Here is a 19261-nt window from a genome sequence, read left to right as displayed (position 1 = left end):
TAACACCTCTAGTGTCCATTTGAGTACTAACAATCTGTTTCTGTCTACAGCCATTGTGACATTGTCTTTGGATTCCTCAAGGCCACAGCTACCTATGAGTGATTTAACCCTTTGTTACATATTAGCCAGCAACACAATAACCACCAAACCCACAGATAGATAGATAGATAGATAGATAGATAGATAGATAGATAGATATCATTCTTAAAATGAATACATATATTACCCACATGTTTCACAGGGTTACAAACCCATGAACCCAAAATCTAAAAAAAGGTTCAGGGGACCCCTCTCCTAAACAAAACTGCCAGGTTTTGCCCCGCTCCAATGACAGGTCAAAATAATCTTTCAAAATTTCAACTATTTACTATTAGAAATTGGCCCAAACATCAAATTTAGATCCCAGTGCAAACCTTCCAAAGCTGGGAAGTGAGGATTCAGATACAGGGGTTTTGGTTCAGATCAATCTAGAAAGAGGGGATGCTGCAAAATTTGGATCTGGCCATGACATTTCCCAAAGTTTAGAAGTGATTAGATCTGGGTTTTGGTTTGACCCCGTCTGTGTTTCTGTTACTAAGAACATTCTTTATTTTGTATATAGATTTTCATACCAACTTTTCACACATAACAAAGGAAAAAAGATGGGTTCACTCTCAATGGACCCCCAGATGGATGTAGCACTTGTTCATTACCCTACTTAGAAGATACTCCACTCACATGAAAAGAGAGATCTGCCAAGCACATCTCTTTTCAAAGGAGTAGAGCAATTATTCAGCATAACTGGGCTCTTTGTCAGGTTGCATTTATCCAGAGAAACTAGCTGTTAGACAATAACATACAGTAGCTATATATATTTCCAAGTCAATCTGACACAGAATAGTACAAGATGATTTTTTAAAATGGCATGGGCTCCACTGCTACATTGCTGGTCACTATGAACAAAGACCAGGAACTTTTTTGAATCGCAAAGAAAAGCAGCTTGAATGGGAGGGATTGTACGTATTGTAGGCAGTGTTTTACATAAGATGGTGGCAATATGAATGGGTTTAACTATCAGAGATGAGCTCTGTAAGAAGCTGTGTGTGTCTCTGTGGGTGTCTCTCTTAGTTTTCATGTCTATGACTAGACTGCAGAGGGAAGAAAGTTTCCTTTATGAAAATGTGAGCTTCTATAATACAGTGAAAGTTACAGAAGAGACCACCTTTAATAGATAACCTCCTGTCTTACAAGACTACCCCAAAGGATCCCCAAGCCTATGTAGTAGAATTCTGATCAACCTTTATTAGATGACAACCACTGTTAAGCAAACAATTTTGGTTGATCCAGTAAATGGTTAATTAAGACAGATCTCACTGGATTTCTAATTGACTTCTCAAAAAGAAAAGCTTCAGTGTTATTTTTTGATTTTTGGAACGTTCCACAGGCTCTGTTCCAGCTGAAATTTCTTCCTTCAAATGGTGTTCTTGCTTCTATATCATTTTCTGACAAGAAAGAATGTGAGTTGCTCAATGACAGTTTTAGAATATACTGATCTATAAGAAAGTGGTGTTTTATATACACAGTAATAGTAGAATTCAGTTCAGTCTTTCTCCTTCCAACATTCTTTAGTCTTGAGAAAGCAATGTTTCTTATCTTGCACAACTATTCCAAAACCAAAGTATTTTGTTACCTTAAAAAAAAAATCTTCTAGTAGCCAATGATAACTTAGTGCACAGGTACCAGATGTTTTTATTTTTTAGATTTATCTTTAATACATAAGTCCAAGAAGTATCTAGGGTGTTTTTTCTTGATTTGGGAAAGATCACAAAAATGAATTATATTTTATCTCAGCATTCAACATATCCTGGTCTTCAGTATCAGTTATTGGTGAAGAGTAGTAAATATAAGGTTTTTTTTTTATTTTATCTTTATATTGAAATATAATGCTACTCTCAGTGGATGATAGATTAGTCTTATTTGTTAAGTTCCATTCTGTTTACTGGTCAAGTGTTTTAATTAGAACAGACGGCAAAAGCTGTTTAAAACAGTGCGTATATGTATCTGTTAAAGTTGCACAGATCTCAGGTGATTAAATAGAGGTAAAGAGCTTCACGACAGAGACCCCTTCCTTCTATATTGTTTCCCTGCTCTATGTTACTTCTGAGTGGAGGAATTAGGAAAAAACTTGGGAAGTACAAACTTGCAGAATTTCCACTGTCAGCATGATTTAGTCCTGTGCATGGGAGCATTAGACCTTGATGAAGTTGATCTGTATGAACAGCATGTGATCTACCATGCAAACATATAGCATGAATAAACACTCTTACATAGCTTTGGCTTCATGTTTAATTTTTATTTTTCCAGTGGTCAGATTGGTGTACTCTATCAGTGCCATTAGACTAGCTGGCATGAGATTTGGCTCTGTACTATTTCAGGCAAATATTAACTTCCGGATATTCTCCTAGACAAATTCAGAAAATGTGTGGAGGCAAAGATAGAGGATCATGCTCCACTTCCATCACTACCATCTTCCAGGCAGACAGTGATAGGCATACTTCACCAAAACTAAGCCTTACTCAGTCCTTATCAGCTGGGGCTGTTGTTATTATTGAGTCATAAATTATGCAACTCACTTTATATCTATACATAGAAAAATAGTTTTATAATGCTATGACATTTTAGTGTAAAGAATTCTTCCCATTAAAAATATTGATATTCAGTTTTATTTTGCCATGTAAGACACGGCAGCCACAGTAGATCTGACAAGTGCCAGACAAGTGGCCACATTTGTTATTGATACTTGACCCTATGTGTGGAGATCTTCTGTTATGCACACAGGTGTACATACAGCCCATACAAGTTGCTTTCAGAATAATTAGGTTGAAACTTCTTGGATATAAATTATTAAGCTGGTAAGTTTTTGTGGTGAGAGAGGCCCAGTCTTTGTGAAGAAGCACTGATGTTAAAATGCTACAGTAACATTGAATACCAGGCAGGGTTTTGAAGTTATTATGATCCTATTTTAAATGGTTTGGGAAAAACTAATCCTATTTTAAAAATCTTAAACTACTTTTCTCATGGCCAAGACTCTTCATAAACACACATTTTTGTGGCATCTGATTCCTGTTGAACAAGAAGAAGAACCTACCAATGTTATGCAGAAACACGCACAACCCAGATAAAACACATTGGTTAGAGAAATGCAAAACAAAAGGTCTTTGATTCTTAGTAGTTTTCTTTGGAAATATGTCATGCATCAAACTAACATAATGCCTCTGCTTTTAGACTCAAATACAATGAAATTGAAAATTGAGGAATCTGGCCCTTATTCCCTCCTAATTACTTCCACTTGACTCACTTAATCTTGGGTGATTATTCAATCATATCTGAAATGAGAAAATGGCAGGAGTAGAATTTCCATCTCTTGTTCTGAGAGCTTATAAACATTAGCAGAACTGTCACGGGGGGTTGGGGTGGGGAACAAATGTAAATCGCTGTTGACAGTGCCTTGTTTTTATATATTAAAAGAAATCCCCATATTGTGATGGAAGCAGCTCAAGTTTCTAAGTACAGAGCTTGTCAAGTCTGCTGGGTGATTTAATTATTAAAGTTGAAAATCTATCATTTGGAACAAATATTTCATAAAGGAAGGTTGTGCACCAGCTCAGCAGCTGGGTTGTTTACTTGCACCTGGGCCAGCCATGAATTCAGGCCAAGAAATGGCACACCGGAAACCTCTATGTTTAGTGTGTTAAGAATGTCTGTCATTAATTTCACCACTCAGCAAGATAACTTGCTACAGACCGTACCTTTGCCTCTCTGCTCAAGGGTAGAATGATTGGCATGTTTTAAGTCACAATGAAATTGCACTGATGACTAGCTGGATGCTCATATGAGATGGACTCTGTCACAGCCAGGAATACAGTATATTTGATTTGCAAGTTTGAAGTGAGACTTATTACATAGTCAAATCAAAATCCAGTTATTTCAGAAACTACCTGAAGAATGGATGATATCTCTATAACCCAGCCTGAGTAAGGGGCACATGTAAATATGCTCTCACAGAAGCAAAGCAGAAATTAGATTGTCAACATAGAGCTGGTCAGCATTTTTTCTTAACTTTTTTTCTATGAAAATAGGCTGGTTGACAAAAAACAGAAATTTTCATGAGAGAATTTCTGTTTTTATCAACATTTGGGGGGTTTTAATCAGGAAAAAATGACTCCAAAAACCAATTTTAGTTTTTGACAATGTAAACCAAAAAATTACAGTTTTCAGGCTTTCTATGAGAACCTGAAAAATTCTGTGGAAATTTTTGACTACTTTTTTTAAAATGTTTGCAAGAAATAAAATACATCTTTTTGACCAGCTGAAACTATGATGCTGAGAGTCACCATCTCTTTTGCTCCAGGGAGGATATAGCTTGTACCTGCTCTTTTACTGGCACAGATAACTTCCCCCTTCTGCAATGGTTCCGGTGCACTGCCTGATGCATTAGTGGGGTGGAGACAAGGCTGCCCAGGCATTCTTGCCCGTTTCCTAGCCACCTTTGCAGGAAGGAAAATAGCAGACCTGTGGCAGCTGTTTCTCTTTTCCCCTCACCCCCCACAGTGTAGGCTACATGGAGAAGAAAGGGTGCCCCTAACACCTTTATTCCCTTGCAAGGGTGTGCAGTATGTCTCATGACTGACCTTTTTATAGTTTTGTTGTGCAACTGTGCAACTGACTGCAGAATCCACCTCTTTCTCCAGAATCTAAGCTTTCATTTGTTTTTAGTCCTCATAGTTGTGAAGAAACCCTTCCAAATGTGAGCTGAATGTAATGAATGCAGTGTGGTCTTTCTGATGGATAATTACATGGGTTCAGAACCCTCTGCAGACAGACAATCAGAGCACAGCTTTCTTCCAGAGTTTTTTATAAGAATTATTCCTGATCGCTGGGCAGGTCAGAAAATTTTGTTTTAGCACTGATTGTCCTGAGGGAATCATTCCCAGTGCCAGATAGAAAACACATGTCACAAACAAAGCAAAATAGAGAGAAATGTATGTAATGTACTTTGTGTATATTTGGTTGACATTTCTGTTTAACATGCATGTCTAATGTGTAAATACTCAAACTACACTTCTCTTAGTTCTGTTAACTACTTTTCCCTTAATTGTACCTGCCTGTGGTTCCTAAAGAAAAAGGTGATCAGTTCCATGCTATGAAGTAAAAAGGACCAATTAATTGCAAACAAGCAATTTTACACAGGAACCTCTGGAAATCTTCACTCTGTGTAAACATTGGTTTGAAATCTTTCTTGAAAAGGATTGTTGTCTTTGTTTTATTATTATTTTTATTTTATATTATTACGATGATGAATCACGTTTGATAGAAATTAGCACCACTTCTGCTTCTTATGTTAAGAAAAATATAGATGAAAAGAATTTGAGTATGTTTGGCCCCAGGAGTACACATGCACTTAATTTCATAAAAGGCCATATTACTGCTGGTAGCAGTAATGGCATAAGAACTAGTAAGTAATAGAAAGCAGACAGGGGTTCCAGGCTACAAGTGAAAAAACATCTGGGCCCTTGAGCAGATTGTAAATATGGGCGATAAATGAAAACTGATTTCCAGAACTCATATTAAACTTGATTTTTTTTCTTTGAAATTTTCTATGCTTTGGGCTTTAGATAAACTCCAGAAAAACATACATACATACATACCTTACAAAGATCTTTTACCATTAGGAATATTAAGCACCACTGTTGCATAACTTTTTTGTTTCAGAGAGGAAAATAATGTACAGTATACATGGGCCGAGCAAATGGTTTTAACTAATCACAGTCCTCCTCATTTATGATTTCAATGTTATTTGTCTCTGTTATAGTTAATATAGTCACACTGCTTTGAATATATGGGCCTGATTCTCCACTCCATTACCCCAGTTTTACACCGTTGAAAATCCAGTGAAGTCAATAAGTCATGCCAATGTAAAGCAGGAGTCATGCTGCTTAAAGCTGGTCTAACAGAGCGGGGAATGATTCAATGTGTTTTTAAGGCTTTGAGACAATGAAGCTCATCCTTGAAGAGCTGGGGAAACCCTAGACTTATTGCATGAAGCCACCAACAGATCAATCCCAGCACGACATTGCCTGACCTGCAACATGATGAAATCACAAATTAATATCAGCATCATGCACTGTGACTATTTTGTGGCTCTCCATAAGTCCATTCAACACTGTTGCCTCTTTCCCTGGTTCCCCATTCCTGAATGTGGGAGGAATAGGGATGTTTCTCTCTTCCTCTGTTGCTTCTCTTCTCCTTATCTTCCTCCGCTGGATTGTTGGAGGAATTGGGTTAGATCCTGGATTTCTATAGCCCACTTACTTAGCACTCTCTGTATGGCCTCTCATGAGACCACGCAAAGTGAAAGGTGCTTCCAATTAGACCCATAGGGCCTCATTCTCATTTACATTAAGGCCATTTTACAGCTTCAGCTCTGTAAATATAACTCTTTATGTCCACTTTATATTGCCAAAGTGGTCTTAGTGTAAATGAGAATCAGGCCCATAAACTCCAGATGAGCTGTATATAAGGGTAACAAAACCTTACATGTGTCTTTAGAGCTACAGGTTGCGATCACTATTTTAAGACATCTTACAAATGTTTATACTGTACACATCACTTCCCTGCTCATAAAGGAAATGTTGGTCCCATTTGATAGTTTCTCTAATCCCATTTGGCAGCAGTCAAGCCAGTATTTCAATTCTGTGGAGCACTGTGCAAAGAAGAGAGCATCTTTTGTGAATTTCTTCTGCTCGCCCCTCCCCCGCTCCATCCCCCTCACTTTGTTCTTAAAATATTTCCTTCTGTGGGCCATCAGGATGCTTTGTGTCCCATATTTTGAGAACCACTGCAGTAATGGAACAGTCATTTCTCAGGATTGTATATAGAAGAATCTTTCTCTCTCAGTTTCCTCCTCCAAGCCCTCAGCCTTTCTTCATTATCACTGCCCAATAGCTTGGTGATCATTTTCCTGTGATGATGGTTTTTCCTTCTTATCTCTTGTGCTTCAGTTGCGATCAAGCTCAGAGCTTGACCAGGACATCCTCAACGATTGCCTCACTATTCAGCCTCTCCAACCAGCCCCTTCACCACATGATGCTGCAGACAATACCATGGGACGATCGCCAGGGCCTGTTCATGACATCTACACAGGTATAGTAAAAAGACAGGAAATGATCCCAGAACATTTAAAGTTAAGTATGCTTGATGTATACTTCTGGGATTTTTAATGTGTGGAAAACTCTCTAAAATCCACCTCTTTTGCTTCCTAAACTGCTCCTGAGAAGAACAGAACAATGTACAGTATATTAGAAAGGTATGTCTCTATCTGATATTTAAGTCTTTTTTAGCAGATCTCATTTTGCCCATGAAAAGACATACCACAGTAAGGAATATGTTTGCTCTATGGGAATTGGACTCCTGCCAGAGGTTCAATTCACCCATTCCTTCTATGCTCCTTAAGTTCATTAAATTCGATTTAGAACTGAAAGGGAATGTTTCCCTCTTTGCTATTCATAGGCTACATATCATTTTTCTAATAAAGGTATATAAATTAGGTTAAATGTGGCATTTTGTTAGAAGATATAATAAACCCTGTCCTATAGATAAATATAAATCCACCAATAAACATATCTATATTGTTTACATAACAAGCCCTTTTTATAGTTTCAATTAAGTGTTTGGGAATTTCACTCTCAAATAATGGCTGATGTTTATTTGCAGTGGTATAGCTGTTCAAATTTAAGCAAATATTGAAATATTAAGAAAATAAAAGTGACAATATTTTCCAAAGTTCAAGATCATCTGTAACGTGCAGTGGATGACATTTCAGCATTTAGTATGAAATATCTAGATAACTGAAAAGACACCTATTTTTCAGTATTCGCTATTATTCTAGCGGCTAGAATAATGTTGCGTCTCCCAACAGTCTTCATTCTCACTTAGCTGAGAGTCTAATTGAAAACCACATTGGCAAGTGAAAGAGTTAGTGAATCTTACAGTGAGGAGGATAACAAAATAAAGTGGCTATTTTAAATAATGTTCTCCTCCTCATTGTAAAATTCAGCTAACTCTTTCACTTGCCAATGAGGTTTTCAATTAGACTCTCAGCTAAGTAAGAATGAAAACTGTTTTATATATGTGTGTGTGTACACACACACACTATATAGTAGTTTCATTTTGCTGTAAGACATGCCAGTTCTCAATTTGTTTTTCCCAAGGCTGTCGTTGAACTATATAGTACTTTTAATGTCATTTTTCTCATTTGTGTTTGATGTGTAATGTCATAATTGAGATTTACACAAAGAAAAGTCAGGAAATTGAAAGTTGTGGTTCCCACAGTGACTACAACTCAGGCCCTTTTCATATGAGAACTGTTTTGTCTTACTTCATATGACATTAATTTTTAATGCCTTAATCCATGTAGTCTATTCAATCTCGTTCAATCTGAGTGTTGAGGGAAATGTCAAAATTCAAAGTTACATTTGTGTACATGGAATCTCTATCATAATTACTTTACTAACATAATTTTGTGTACATTTGATTCTCTTTTATTGCCCTCTGAGGAGGGGATGGATATTGAAGAAGTTTGAATAAATCACTTGATCTGCTGGACCTTCATCCATCTGAATACAAACTTAAACTTTTTTCAGGAAAGAAAAGGTTTGGTTATTTCCCCCAGCCCAAAAAATTATCTTTCATTGGTGACTTACTGACTTGGGGCCAGACAGTGCCAGAGTTCCAGAAGAGCTCAGCACGTTCTCACAAAAATGTCTCAGTGAGAGCTGCTGAGATTTTTACAAATCTGGCTTATAGTGTGCTGTTGAACTTTTCAGTTCTAGGTTGCGGATTCAAATCCAGCGCAGGCTGGGAAGGACCAGAAGTTTCTGCTGTCCAGTGTCGTAGGCCAAATGAATTAGTGAGCTCAGTCCAGTTCTTAGTCAACAGTCGTCCACTTTTAAGGTTGCGGGACTCAGCCCTGCGGCGCCTCCTGCTGGTTGTCTGTGGGAATTAGCTCGTCCCAGCTCCGGAGCGCCCTCTGCAGGCCGGTGAGCCGCCTTCCCTCACTCTACTCCCAGGACCCGGTGCCCCGTTATCTGGGGTAACCTGGCAGTAACCCCACAGTTCTGGGTCTCCCCCTCCCAGGGGAACCCTCACCCACTACCCTACTTTGCCTTAGTCTTGGCTACTGCCAGTCATCACTTAGCCCCCGTTCACTGGGGCAGACTGCAGTGTATCAGCCACTCATCACAGGCAAAGGGGTTCAGATCTGCTGCCTCTGCCTACCCGTGGGCTGCCCCTTTGCAACCCCAGTACCCAGTTGACCTTACCCTAGGCCTGCAGCCTGGGGGGTTTCCAGGCCGGAGCTCCCCAGCTCCTCTTGCCTTCCCCCAACCCTACTCCACCTTAGGTACCCAGGTACGCTCCCTAGCAGCCAGGCCCTTCTCCTTCTAAAGGCAGAGAGAGAGTGTTTGCTTGAGCTCCAGGCTCAAGCCTTTATAGGGCCAGCTGGGCCCTGATTGGGGCATGGCCCCAGCTGAGCGTGCTTCCCACTCAGCCTGGGCTGTTCCCCCTGCCACAGCCCTCTCGAAGGGCTGGTTTAAGCCCTTCTGGGCAGGAGCGGGTGACCACCCCGCTACACCACTCTATAAATGACACAATTTAGCACTCTCTTTGTCAGTCTCAGCAGAGAGATCAAGGACCAAATAGTCATGGAAACTGAACTCCCATCACCCTTGCAACTGGTGTTTTAGGATCCTAGTGACACAGAGTAGAGCTAGTAGTTTCCCTCCCATGCTTTACTAGTGGATAAATAGATGGCCTCTGACTCCAGCATCTTTCATTAGATTTTTTTCCTCATTTTTGCATGGTCCTATAGGGAGCAAAAGTGACAATATACTGTGAGAATCAATATTTCCAGACTTATTCAAATCAAGAAATACTGGAAATCTCATTAATTTCTAGCTCAGTTTTGTAGACTCAGGAAGTTTGGATGAGGTTTGCATAAGCATCCAAACTTTTGTACTTTTATCCATATTGAATAATCAGTTTACTTTCCATTTAAGTTCCAGTAATACATTTGTTGTATGCTGAAACACAAGTTTGAAATGCAACTGGGCCACTATGGCCTGATCCAAAGGCCACTGATATCAATAGACTTTAGAGAAAGCCCCAGTGCAGAAACTGGAAGCTCAGGAGTAAAGCTGCTACGTAAGAAACGTATTGTTGCCAAATCTCGTGATTTTATCAAGGGGTTTTTGCTATTCAGAGTGGGGTTTTTAGCTTTTTATGATCCTCTGCTGCATTTTCATCAAGACAATGCGTGTTTCCAATACGACTGAATCCAGGCTGCCGGGAGGCAATATGGCCACCCCCTCTACTCTGTCACTGGGAAACTGTGAGGGGGATAAAGGAATACATTAGAAGCAAGAGAAAGACCAAGGACAAGGTATGTCCATTACTCAATGAGGGGGGGGAAACAATAACAGAAAAATGTGGAAATGGCAGAAGTGCTAAATGACTTTTTTGTTCCAGTTTTAACCAAAAAGTTTAGTAGCAATTGGATATATCACTTCATGAATGCCAGTGAAAATGAGGTAGGATCTGAGGCTAAAATAGGAGAATAACAAGTTAAAAATTACTCAGACAAGTTAGATGTCCTCAAGTCACCAGGGCCAATTAAATACATCCGAGAATACTCAAGGAGCTGAATGAGGAGATAGCTGAGCCATTACCAATTATCTTTGAAAAGTCATGAAAGACAGGTGAGATTCCAGAGGACTGGAAAAGGGAAAATATACTTCCCATCTATAAGAAGGGGAATAAGGACAACCTGGGAACTACAGACCAGTCAGCTTAACTTCAGTACCTGAAAAAATTATGGAGCAAATAATTAAGTAATCAATTTGAAGACACCTAGAAGATAATAAGATAAGTAACAGTCTTCACGGATTTGTCAAGAACAAATAGTATAAAACCAACCTAATAGCTTTCTTTGACAGTGTGATAAGCCTTGTGGATGGGGGGAAGTGGTAGATGTGGGAGATCTTGACTTTAGTAAGGCTTTTGATACTGTTTCACATGACCTACTCATAAACAAGCTAAGGAAATATAAACTTGATGGAGCTACTATAAGGTGGGTGCATAACTGGTTGGAAAACCATTCCCAGAGAGTAGTTATCAGTGGTTCACAGGCAAGCTGAAGGGCATATCAAGTGGGGTCCCGCAGGGATCAGTCCTAGGTCTAACTCTGTTCAATATCTTCATCAGTGATTTAGATAATGGCATAGAGAATACACTTATAAAGTTTGCAGATGATACCATGTTGGGAGGGGTTTCAAGTGCTTTGCAGGATAGGATTAAAATTCAAAATAATCTGGACAAACTGGAGAAATGGTCTGAAGTAAATAGGATGAAATTCAACAAAGATGAATGTTAAGTACCCCACTTAGGAAGGAACAATCAGTTGCACACATACAAAATGGGAAATGACTGCCTTGGAAGGAGTACTGCAGAAAGGTATCTGGGGGTCATAGTAGATCACAAGCTAAATATGAATCAACAGTATAATACTTTTGCAAAAAAAGCAAACATCATTCTAGGATGTATTAGCAGAAGTGTTGTAAGCAAGACACAAGAAGTAAATCTTCCACTCTGCACTGATTAGGCCTCAACTGGAATATTGTGTCCAATTCTGGGTGCCACATTTCAGGAAAGATGTGGACAAATCGGGTAATGTCCAGAGAAGAGCAACAAAAATGATTAAAGATCTGGAAAACATGACCTGTGCGGAAGCTTGAAAAAATTGGGTTTGTTTAGTCTGGAGAAGAGAAGATTGAGAGGGGATATGATAACAGTTTTCAAGTACATAAAAAGTTGTTACAAGGAGGAAGGAGAAAAATTGTTCTCTTTAACCTCTGAGGATGGGACAAGAAGAAATGGGCTTAAATTTCAGCAAGGGAGGTTCAGGCTGGACATTAGGAAAAATTTCCTAACTGTCAGGGTTGTTAAGCACTGAAATAAATTGCCTAGGGAGTTTGTGGAATCTGCGTCATTGGAGATTTTTAAGAGCAGGTTAATAATAATATATGGAGATATACCTATCTCATAAAACTGGAAGGGACCCTGAAAGGGCATTGAGTCCAGCCCCCTGCCTTCACTAGCAGGACCAAGTACTGATTTTGCCCCAGATCCCGCCTCAAGGATTGAATTTACAACCCTGGGTTTAACAGGCCAATGCTCAAACCACTGAGCTATGGTCTAGATAATACTTAACCTTGAGTGCAGGGGACTGGACTAGAAGACCTCTCGAAGTCCCTTCCAATCCTATGATTCTATTTGGGAGGCAGGGAAGAGAAGTGGTAGAGGATCTGAGGGCAGGGAGTGGACTTAGAGGGTGGATGTGAAGAGCCAGGGGCAGACTGGGGAGCTTGTGAGGAGGCAGGAGCGGAGAGTGTAGGTGCAGGATGGTAATGTAGAGTGAAAAGGAGGGAGATGAGAATCTAGATGCAGGAAATAATCACAAGAGGAAACAGGGATGTGTGAAATATGAGAGGAGACTGAGGAGGTGGATGGGGAGTAGGGGAAGAGATGTGTATGAGGGATAGAAGAACATGAGGGGGAAACGGGGAGCAGTTAGGGGACTGTAGACGGAGTCGGGGGGGGAGAAAGTGAAAGGATAAGTAATAAGAGTCAATGCTAAACCAGATTGAGAGGTAAAGTGGAGTCCCCTGCAAGCAGCCAATTTTTCCGTGTGTGCATTTAAGTTTGAATTTTGAACCTGAGATCTTTTGGGGCAGGTAGCTTCTCCCTTAAGGCTAAAAAAAGGTAGTGAAGAAAATAAATGTATTTTAATAGCTTGATTTCCAATCCTATTTCATGATATTTTACAGTCTGATTCATGATTTTTGCTTTGGGTTGGCAATATTGCGTGACTGTTTGGATTCCTGGAGGAAATCGGCAATTTTTCATTTCTCACTATTTGTCTCTGCTTCCTAGTGAACAGCAATTCTTGTAAACTAAGAGTTCATCATCATGCTTTTACGAGCTGTAATTTCTCGTTAGTTAATAGACTGGTTTCTCTAATGCATTTGTTTATTCATTGCTGCATCTATCAATCAGTTGACACGTTTGTTTGCTTTTTTCTTGGTGCACAGAAGACAGGTAGTATTGTTTCCCATCAGTTAGCTTGGGATTTTATGTCAGGGATAGACAAAGCCATGTCATTTCATTCTGACAGCCACCCAATCAGTTTGGAAGAAATTATTTCATTAATTACTTATCTGGGCTACTGGATAATGAAAAGGTGAAATAACAATAAAAGAGAGAGACTGGATTTTTGGGGAATGGCAATATTAAAATTATTCATGCTGCAGAGAATAGAAAAACATTATAAAGTTGGCTGTGGTGCCCTAGAGAAGCTGCTGTTCCTGTTGACAAATGGAAGCAGCAAAAATGATCCCACTCTCAAGTCGAGGAGAAAAAGGGTCGACACAATCTGAAGCAGAAAATCGATGATACTCACTTTTACTGTAAACTGTTACACAGGACATATCACCTGAAATATGTCTGTGCTGTTTTCCAATTATAGACATGAGCAGATGTCTCTGTCACCAGTGGCCTTCATCAAACTTTTTACCAATTGGAGTTATTTTAATAGTTTATACATATTTAAAAGCAAGGGATTTTTTAATTACTTTTCTTCTAAGGGATGCACAAAATATATACTTGAAGGGATACTGTCAATTTGAAAAATTACATTTCTCTTTGGAAATGTTGTACCTGCTCAAGTTACAAGTATTGCCTAAGAAAACTATTACTGAAAGAAATTAGTGGAAATATATTTTTTCTCTATTTTTCCCAGTTTACTTTGTGCATTTGAAAGCACGTTGTTTGTAGCTATTTTCACTTTTCTCCGTGTATATTCAGTTTCTTCCATGCTGAAGAGATATTTGGAACCATCAACAGGGGAGCAGAAAAACACTTATATATGTTTTTTGATTCAGAATGTAATATTTAAAGGGTTTTCTATCAGAAACTGGAATCATTTTAAATAAGTCAATTTAAAAACTCCATGTTGGGGTGTCCCTTTAAAGCACTGAGCTAGCTTTCAGAGGAGCTGCGTATCCATAGCTCTCAGTGGTTTCAGATGCTTAGCACTTCTGAAAATCAGGCCATTAGTCTACTAAACATTAATTTAGACGTGAATTGTAAAGCTAAACTGCATATTTAAAGGTCCTAAGTATCCCTACATTTAATTAGCTTTAGAAAATGGGATAAAGGGATTTTTTATTTAAAAAAACATTGTAGTTTTGTGGTTCATAGTAATGCACTAGTAAAGTCATTAGTCTTTTTTTAATTCAGAAAACTGTACAAGACCATTTCTTTTTTTTTTTCTTTTTTCTTTTAAGAAATGGCAAAAGTGAAAAACTTTGAGACTAGCACATTGTTATGGCTTAAAGTATAATCATGCATAAAAATGACTTAGGGCTTGTCTCCATGGACACTTAGTGCAAGGGAAGCCATTGTATGAATCTACAGCGCACTAGTTTTCCATGCACTACTGGCCATGTGGACCCGGCTACCGTGTACTAAAAGTTTCATAGCACATACCTCAGCTTGCTGTGCACTACGTTTTTGTGTAGACAAACCCTTTCCTTTGAAGAGCCTGATTCAGCAAACATGTACAAATGTGTTTTAACTTTAAGTGTGTGTGGTCCCTTTGATTTCATTGAAATTACTTAAAGTTAAGCACATGCATAAAAATTTGCAGTATCAGGGCCTAAAATGAAAACCTATTCTGAATTGTGATATAAGAAGTTTCAATAGAGCATAATCATCCTAATAATACACTGGTGTACACGTAAGGATCTTATATTACCAAAAAAAGGTAAAAACAGATCCAAAAAATAAAATTACCATTATAAACTATTATATACATGCTTCCTGTTCTCTTCATAGGAAAATAGTTATAATAACAATAGTATAAAATATATAATTATAACAATGTTTTTTCACAAGCTATAATATTTGAGCAATTATTAAAATGTAAAGATTTACTATATTTTTATAAACCCTCTAGATTTTAGGAAAACTTGTTATTTTTACTGTTTTCTATATAAATTGCATGTTTAGGGCTAACCTCACCACTAGCTATAAATTTACTTCTCCTTGGTCTAAATTCTGTTCTGTGTTGCACTGATGCAAGGCAGAGTAGACTTTGACTCAGAATAATTGAAGGCCTGAGCCTGCAAACACTTAAGCAAGTCCAAAACTTGTGAGTAGTTCCATTGAGGTTGATGGGACTACTCATAGGTGTAAAGTTAAGCATGTGCATATGTATTTGCAGGAGTGTTACTTAAATATTCCTCAGACCAGAGTGAGAGTGAGACTTGGCCTATAGCCCCGTGGTTCAGGGCCGCCCAGAGGATTCAGGGGGCCTGGGGTCTTCGGCGGCGGGGGTCCTTCTGTTCTGGGTCTTCGGGGCAGTTCGGCGGCAGGTCCCGGAGCAAGTGAAGGACCCACCGCCGAACTGCCGCCGAAGACCCAGAGTGGAAGGAACCCTCGCCGCCGAACTGCTGCCGAAGACCCGGAGAGGAAGAAGCTCCGGGTCTTCGCTCTGGGTGTGTTCAGCGGCACTGAAGGACCTGCCGCCGAAGACCCGCCGAAAACTCTCCTGGGTGCCCCAGAAAAATCTCCTGGGGGCCCCTCTGGGACCTCGGGCCTGGGGCAAATTGCCCCACTTGCCCCCCCCCTCTGGGCGGCCCTGCCGTGGTTAGGGTATTCACCTGGGAGACCCAGGTTCCAGTCCCTGATCTAATGAGTATGTATTTTATACAAAGTAGAACAACTACAACAGGAGAGATTGAGAGAGACCCACCCTAGTGGTGAGGGCACTCACCTGTGAGGTTAGAGACCTGGGTTCAAATTCTTGCTCTGAATCAGGCAGAGCAGGGATTTGAACCTGGGTTTCCCACATACTACGTGAGCACACTGGGCTTTTGGGCATAAGGGTGGCACCATCACTATCTCCTCCTCATTTTTTTTGTGAGAAAGGGCTGGCCCAGCTTAAGCACCTAACTCCAGGAAAGCATTCATGGCTGAGAATCACAAGTGGAGGGAGGCATCTCCTTCTGGGCCAGAGTTAGGCACCTAATTCCCTTTGAGGAGGGGGGCTTAGGCTCCACCACTTTTCTCTGCATTTCCTACTGGCTAGCTTAGGCAGCTCCCCACTCAGCTTGCTGGCTTTTGTGAATCCCATTCTTAGGTTCCTAGCTCTCCCCACACATCGTATAAGGAGCCTGGGTGCCTAAATTGCAGCTATGGCATCAGTGGGCAGCAGAGGGCCTACACATTAGGTGTTGCAATGCTGAGTGTAAGTCCCCCTTCACGGATCTAGCCCTATGTTGTCATTTAAAAAAAGCCTAGTCATTCTGGTTTATTCAGTGTTATAGTATCATGAAATTTTCAGTCAGAATCTATAAATGATATATTTTCTACTACGTCTCTATATCCTAAAATATTTTGTACCCCATATCCTAGCATTTCTTGTGCCAAAAAAATCCTAAATGCTGTAATATAGAATTTTTTTTGTTTTTAAGTTCATTGTGCCATATGTGGCAAAAATTCAACAGTTTCACATTTTAAAATAAACCAAAATGTGTAATTTATAAATTCTCTCTGAAAATGTCATGAATTGCACATTCTCCAGTGCTCTAAAATGAAGCAAGCTAATTACTGCAGCTGTTCGCATTTGCTAGATTTTCTTTGCACCAGAAAGACAGAATTGTTGTAATAAGAGTTTAGATTCTGCAGAAGATTTTTGCAACATTGCCCTGAAGACAGTGTTGTGAACCACTGTTCTAAGTAATATCATAGGGCCCAATCTTACAAACACTTTCATACATGCTTAACTTAGGAACATAAGAATGGCCATACTGGGTCAGACCAATGGTCCATCTAGCCCAGTATCCTGTCTTTGAACAGTGACCAATGCCAGATTCTTCAGAGGGAATGAACAGAACAGGGCAATTAATGAGTGATCCATCCCCTGTCATCCAGTCCCAGCTTCTGGCAGTGAGAGGCTTAGGAACACCCTGAGCCTGTGGTTGCATCCCAGCCCATCCTGGCTAATAGCTATTGATGGATCTATCCTCCATGAATTTATATAGTTCTTCTTTGAACACGATTATAGTCTTGGCCTTCACAACATCCCCGGCAATGAGTTCCACAGGTTGACTGTGTGCTGTGTGAAGAAATACTTCCTTTTGTTTGTTTTAAACCTGCTGCCTGTTAATTTCATTGGGTGACCCCTGGTTCTTGTGTTATGTGAAGGAGTAAACAACTCTTCCTTATTCACTTTCTCCACACCATTCATGATTTTATAGATTTCTATCATATCCTCTATTACCAGAGCTGTCCCTTGGGTACGGTGAATCAGGGTGACTGCTCCGGGCCCCACACTTTGGGGGGCCCCGTGGGCCACTGGTGCGATTGGCCGGTGCCGGGCACAGTCGGTCCTAGAAGTGACAGATTCTTCACTTCCGCCCCAGGCCCCACACTCCCCTATGACAGCCCTGCCTATTAATCATCTCTTTTCCAAGCTGAAAAGTCCCAGTTTTTTTAGTCTCTCCTCACATGGAAGCTGTTCCATATCTCTAATCATTTCTTTTGCCCTTCTCTGTACCTTTTCCAATTCTAATACATCCTTTTTGAAATGGGGTGACCAGAACTGTACACAGTGTTCAAGGTATGGGTGTACCATGGATTTATATAATGGCAGTATGATATTTTCTGTCTTCTTATCTATCTCTTTCTTAATGGTTTCTAATATTTTTTTAGCTTTACACATGTGAGTAATGTTACACATGTGCTTCAGTGTTGGTTTATTATTATTATTTGAAATGTAGAGTGCCTGGGTGCTCCAATCAGGGATCATTGTGCTAGATGCTGTACACACATATAACAAACTGATGCTCCATGCCCCAAAGAGCTAACAGGCATCTGAGGCAACAGGTGGATACAACAAACAGATAAGAGGAGCACTAGAGAACACTGAGACAATTATTATTATAAGCATATGCAGCTGTCACAGCACATCAGCTGCCTAATCATTAGGTATCATGACAAAGGTAAATTTTAAGGAGAAGTTAGAAGGAAATCAATATAGTGACTTTGTGGATAAAAGGCAACATGGGAGAAAACATGAAGGTGTTGGTAGGAAAACTGGCCTTCTGAGTGATAAAGGCTGGCATGTTGGCATAGCAGAGGTGGAGGCAATAGCTCAATGCCAATTAAAAGATGGCAAGTATGGTGTGGTTAAGTCATGAAAGGCTATCAAAGTGAAGACAAGTAGTTTGTGTTTGTGCAGTGGACAAGGGGGAGCCAGCGGAGGGATGAAAAGATGGGGGTGATGTAGTCAGGGCAACAAATCAATTGTTATCTTTTAATTACAATCAAGAAGAAACACTGTTTTTGTAGGACCTGCTATCTTTTGTGACCTACTATTGAAGAGGCAGGGAATGGAGCACACTTAACTAACCTTAGAGGCATTACAGGAGAGAACAAAAAGGTGGGTCAAAGCCGGGGCCTGCCAAATTCAACATCATCTTTACCTCTTCAGATATGACGTTTCATTCTTTTCTGTCCTGAGGCTTTTCATGGGCAGCATTTTGAATGGGTTTACATGGGGCAAAATGGGATTTGTCAAGGTCAGGAATTAGGAGATTACAATAGTCAAGAGTTTCCTGCTAATATTTCATATTCACAAACATTTTCATGAATACCCTGCAATTGTCCAAATACTTTCAAATTATGAATAATGTGAAGCCATTAATGGTAGGAAAACCAAACTGGCTGTGTTTATTCATTGATATATATTCAGAAATCAGGGTTGTTTACTGTTGTTACTATTTAGTGTGATCTAGCTGAAATATTCTGGTAAGGCCAGGATCGTGCAAACAATTATGATCATGCTTATATTTAAGCAGGTGAGTAGTCCCTTTAAAGTCAGTGCACTACTCCTGTGTATAAAATTAGGCATGTGCTTAAATGTTTACAGAATTTGGGCCTAATGCTACATTTGACCCTTATCCTTAGCTTCGAATAACATTTTTTGAGGTCCAGTTCTGAATTTCTCAAACACCAGAGGTTCTCATTAAATGAGAGTTATTGTCAGGATCAGGCCTATTTTGTACATATACAAGGACTCGCTAACTTTAATATCTTACATATT

General features: G+C 39.7%; 1 protein-coding gene across 1 annotated transcript in view; it reads left to right on the top strand.

Moving 5' to 3' along the window:
* Nucleotides 1–19261, top strand: part of GLIS3 (GLIS family zinc finger 3) — a 191571-nt gene that overhangs the window by 135341 nt on the left and 36969 nt on the right. The window contains exon 5 of the mRNA XM_029911701.1: nt 7041–7182. Coding sequence (XP_029767561.1) covers nt 7041–7182 — 142 coding nt within the window. The remainder of the gene's footprint in view (nt 1–7040; nt 7183–19261) is intronic.

The sequence above is a fragment of the Terrapene carolina genome, unplaced genomic scaffold (genome assembly GCF_002925995.2).
Source record: "Terrapene carolina triunguis isolate 2854851 unplaced genomic scaffold, T_m_triunguis-2.0 Scaffold113, whole genome shotgun sequence".
Taxonomy (NCBI): Eukaryota; Metazoa; Chordata; order Testudines; family Emydidae; genus Terrapene; species Terrapene triunguis.
The sequence above is the reverse complement of the archived record's forward strand: the minus strand, read 5'-3'. Positions and strand labels throughout refer to the sequence as shown.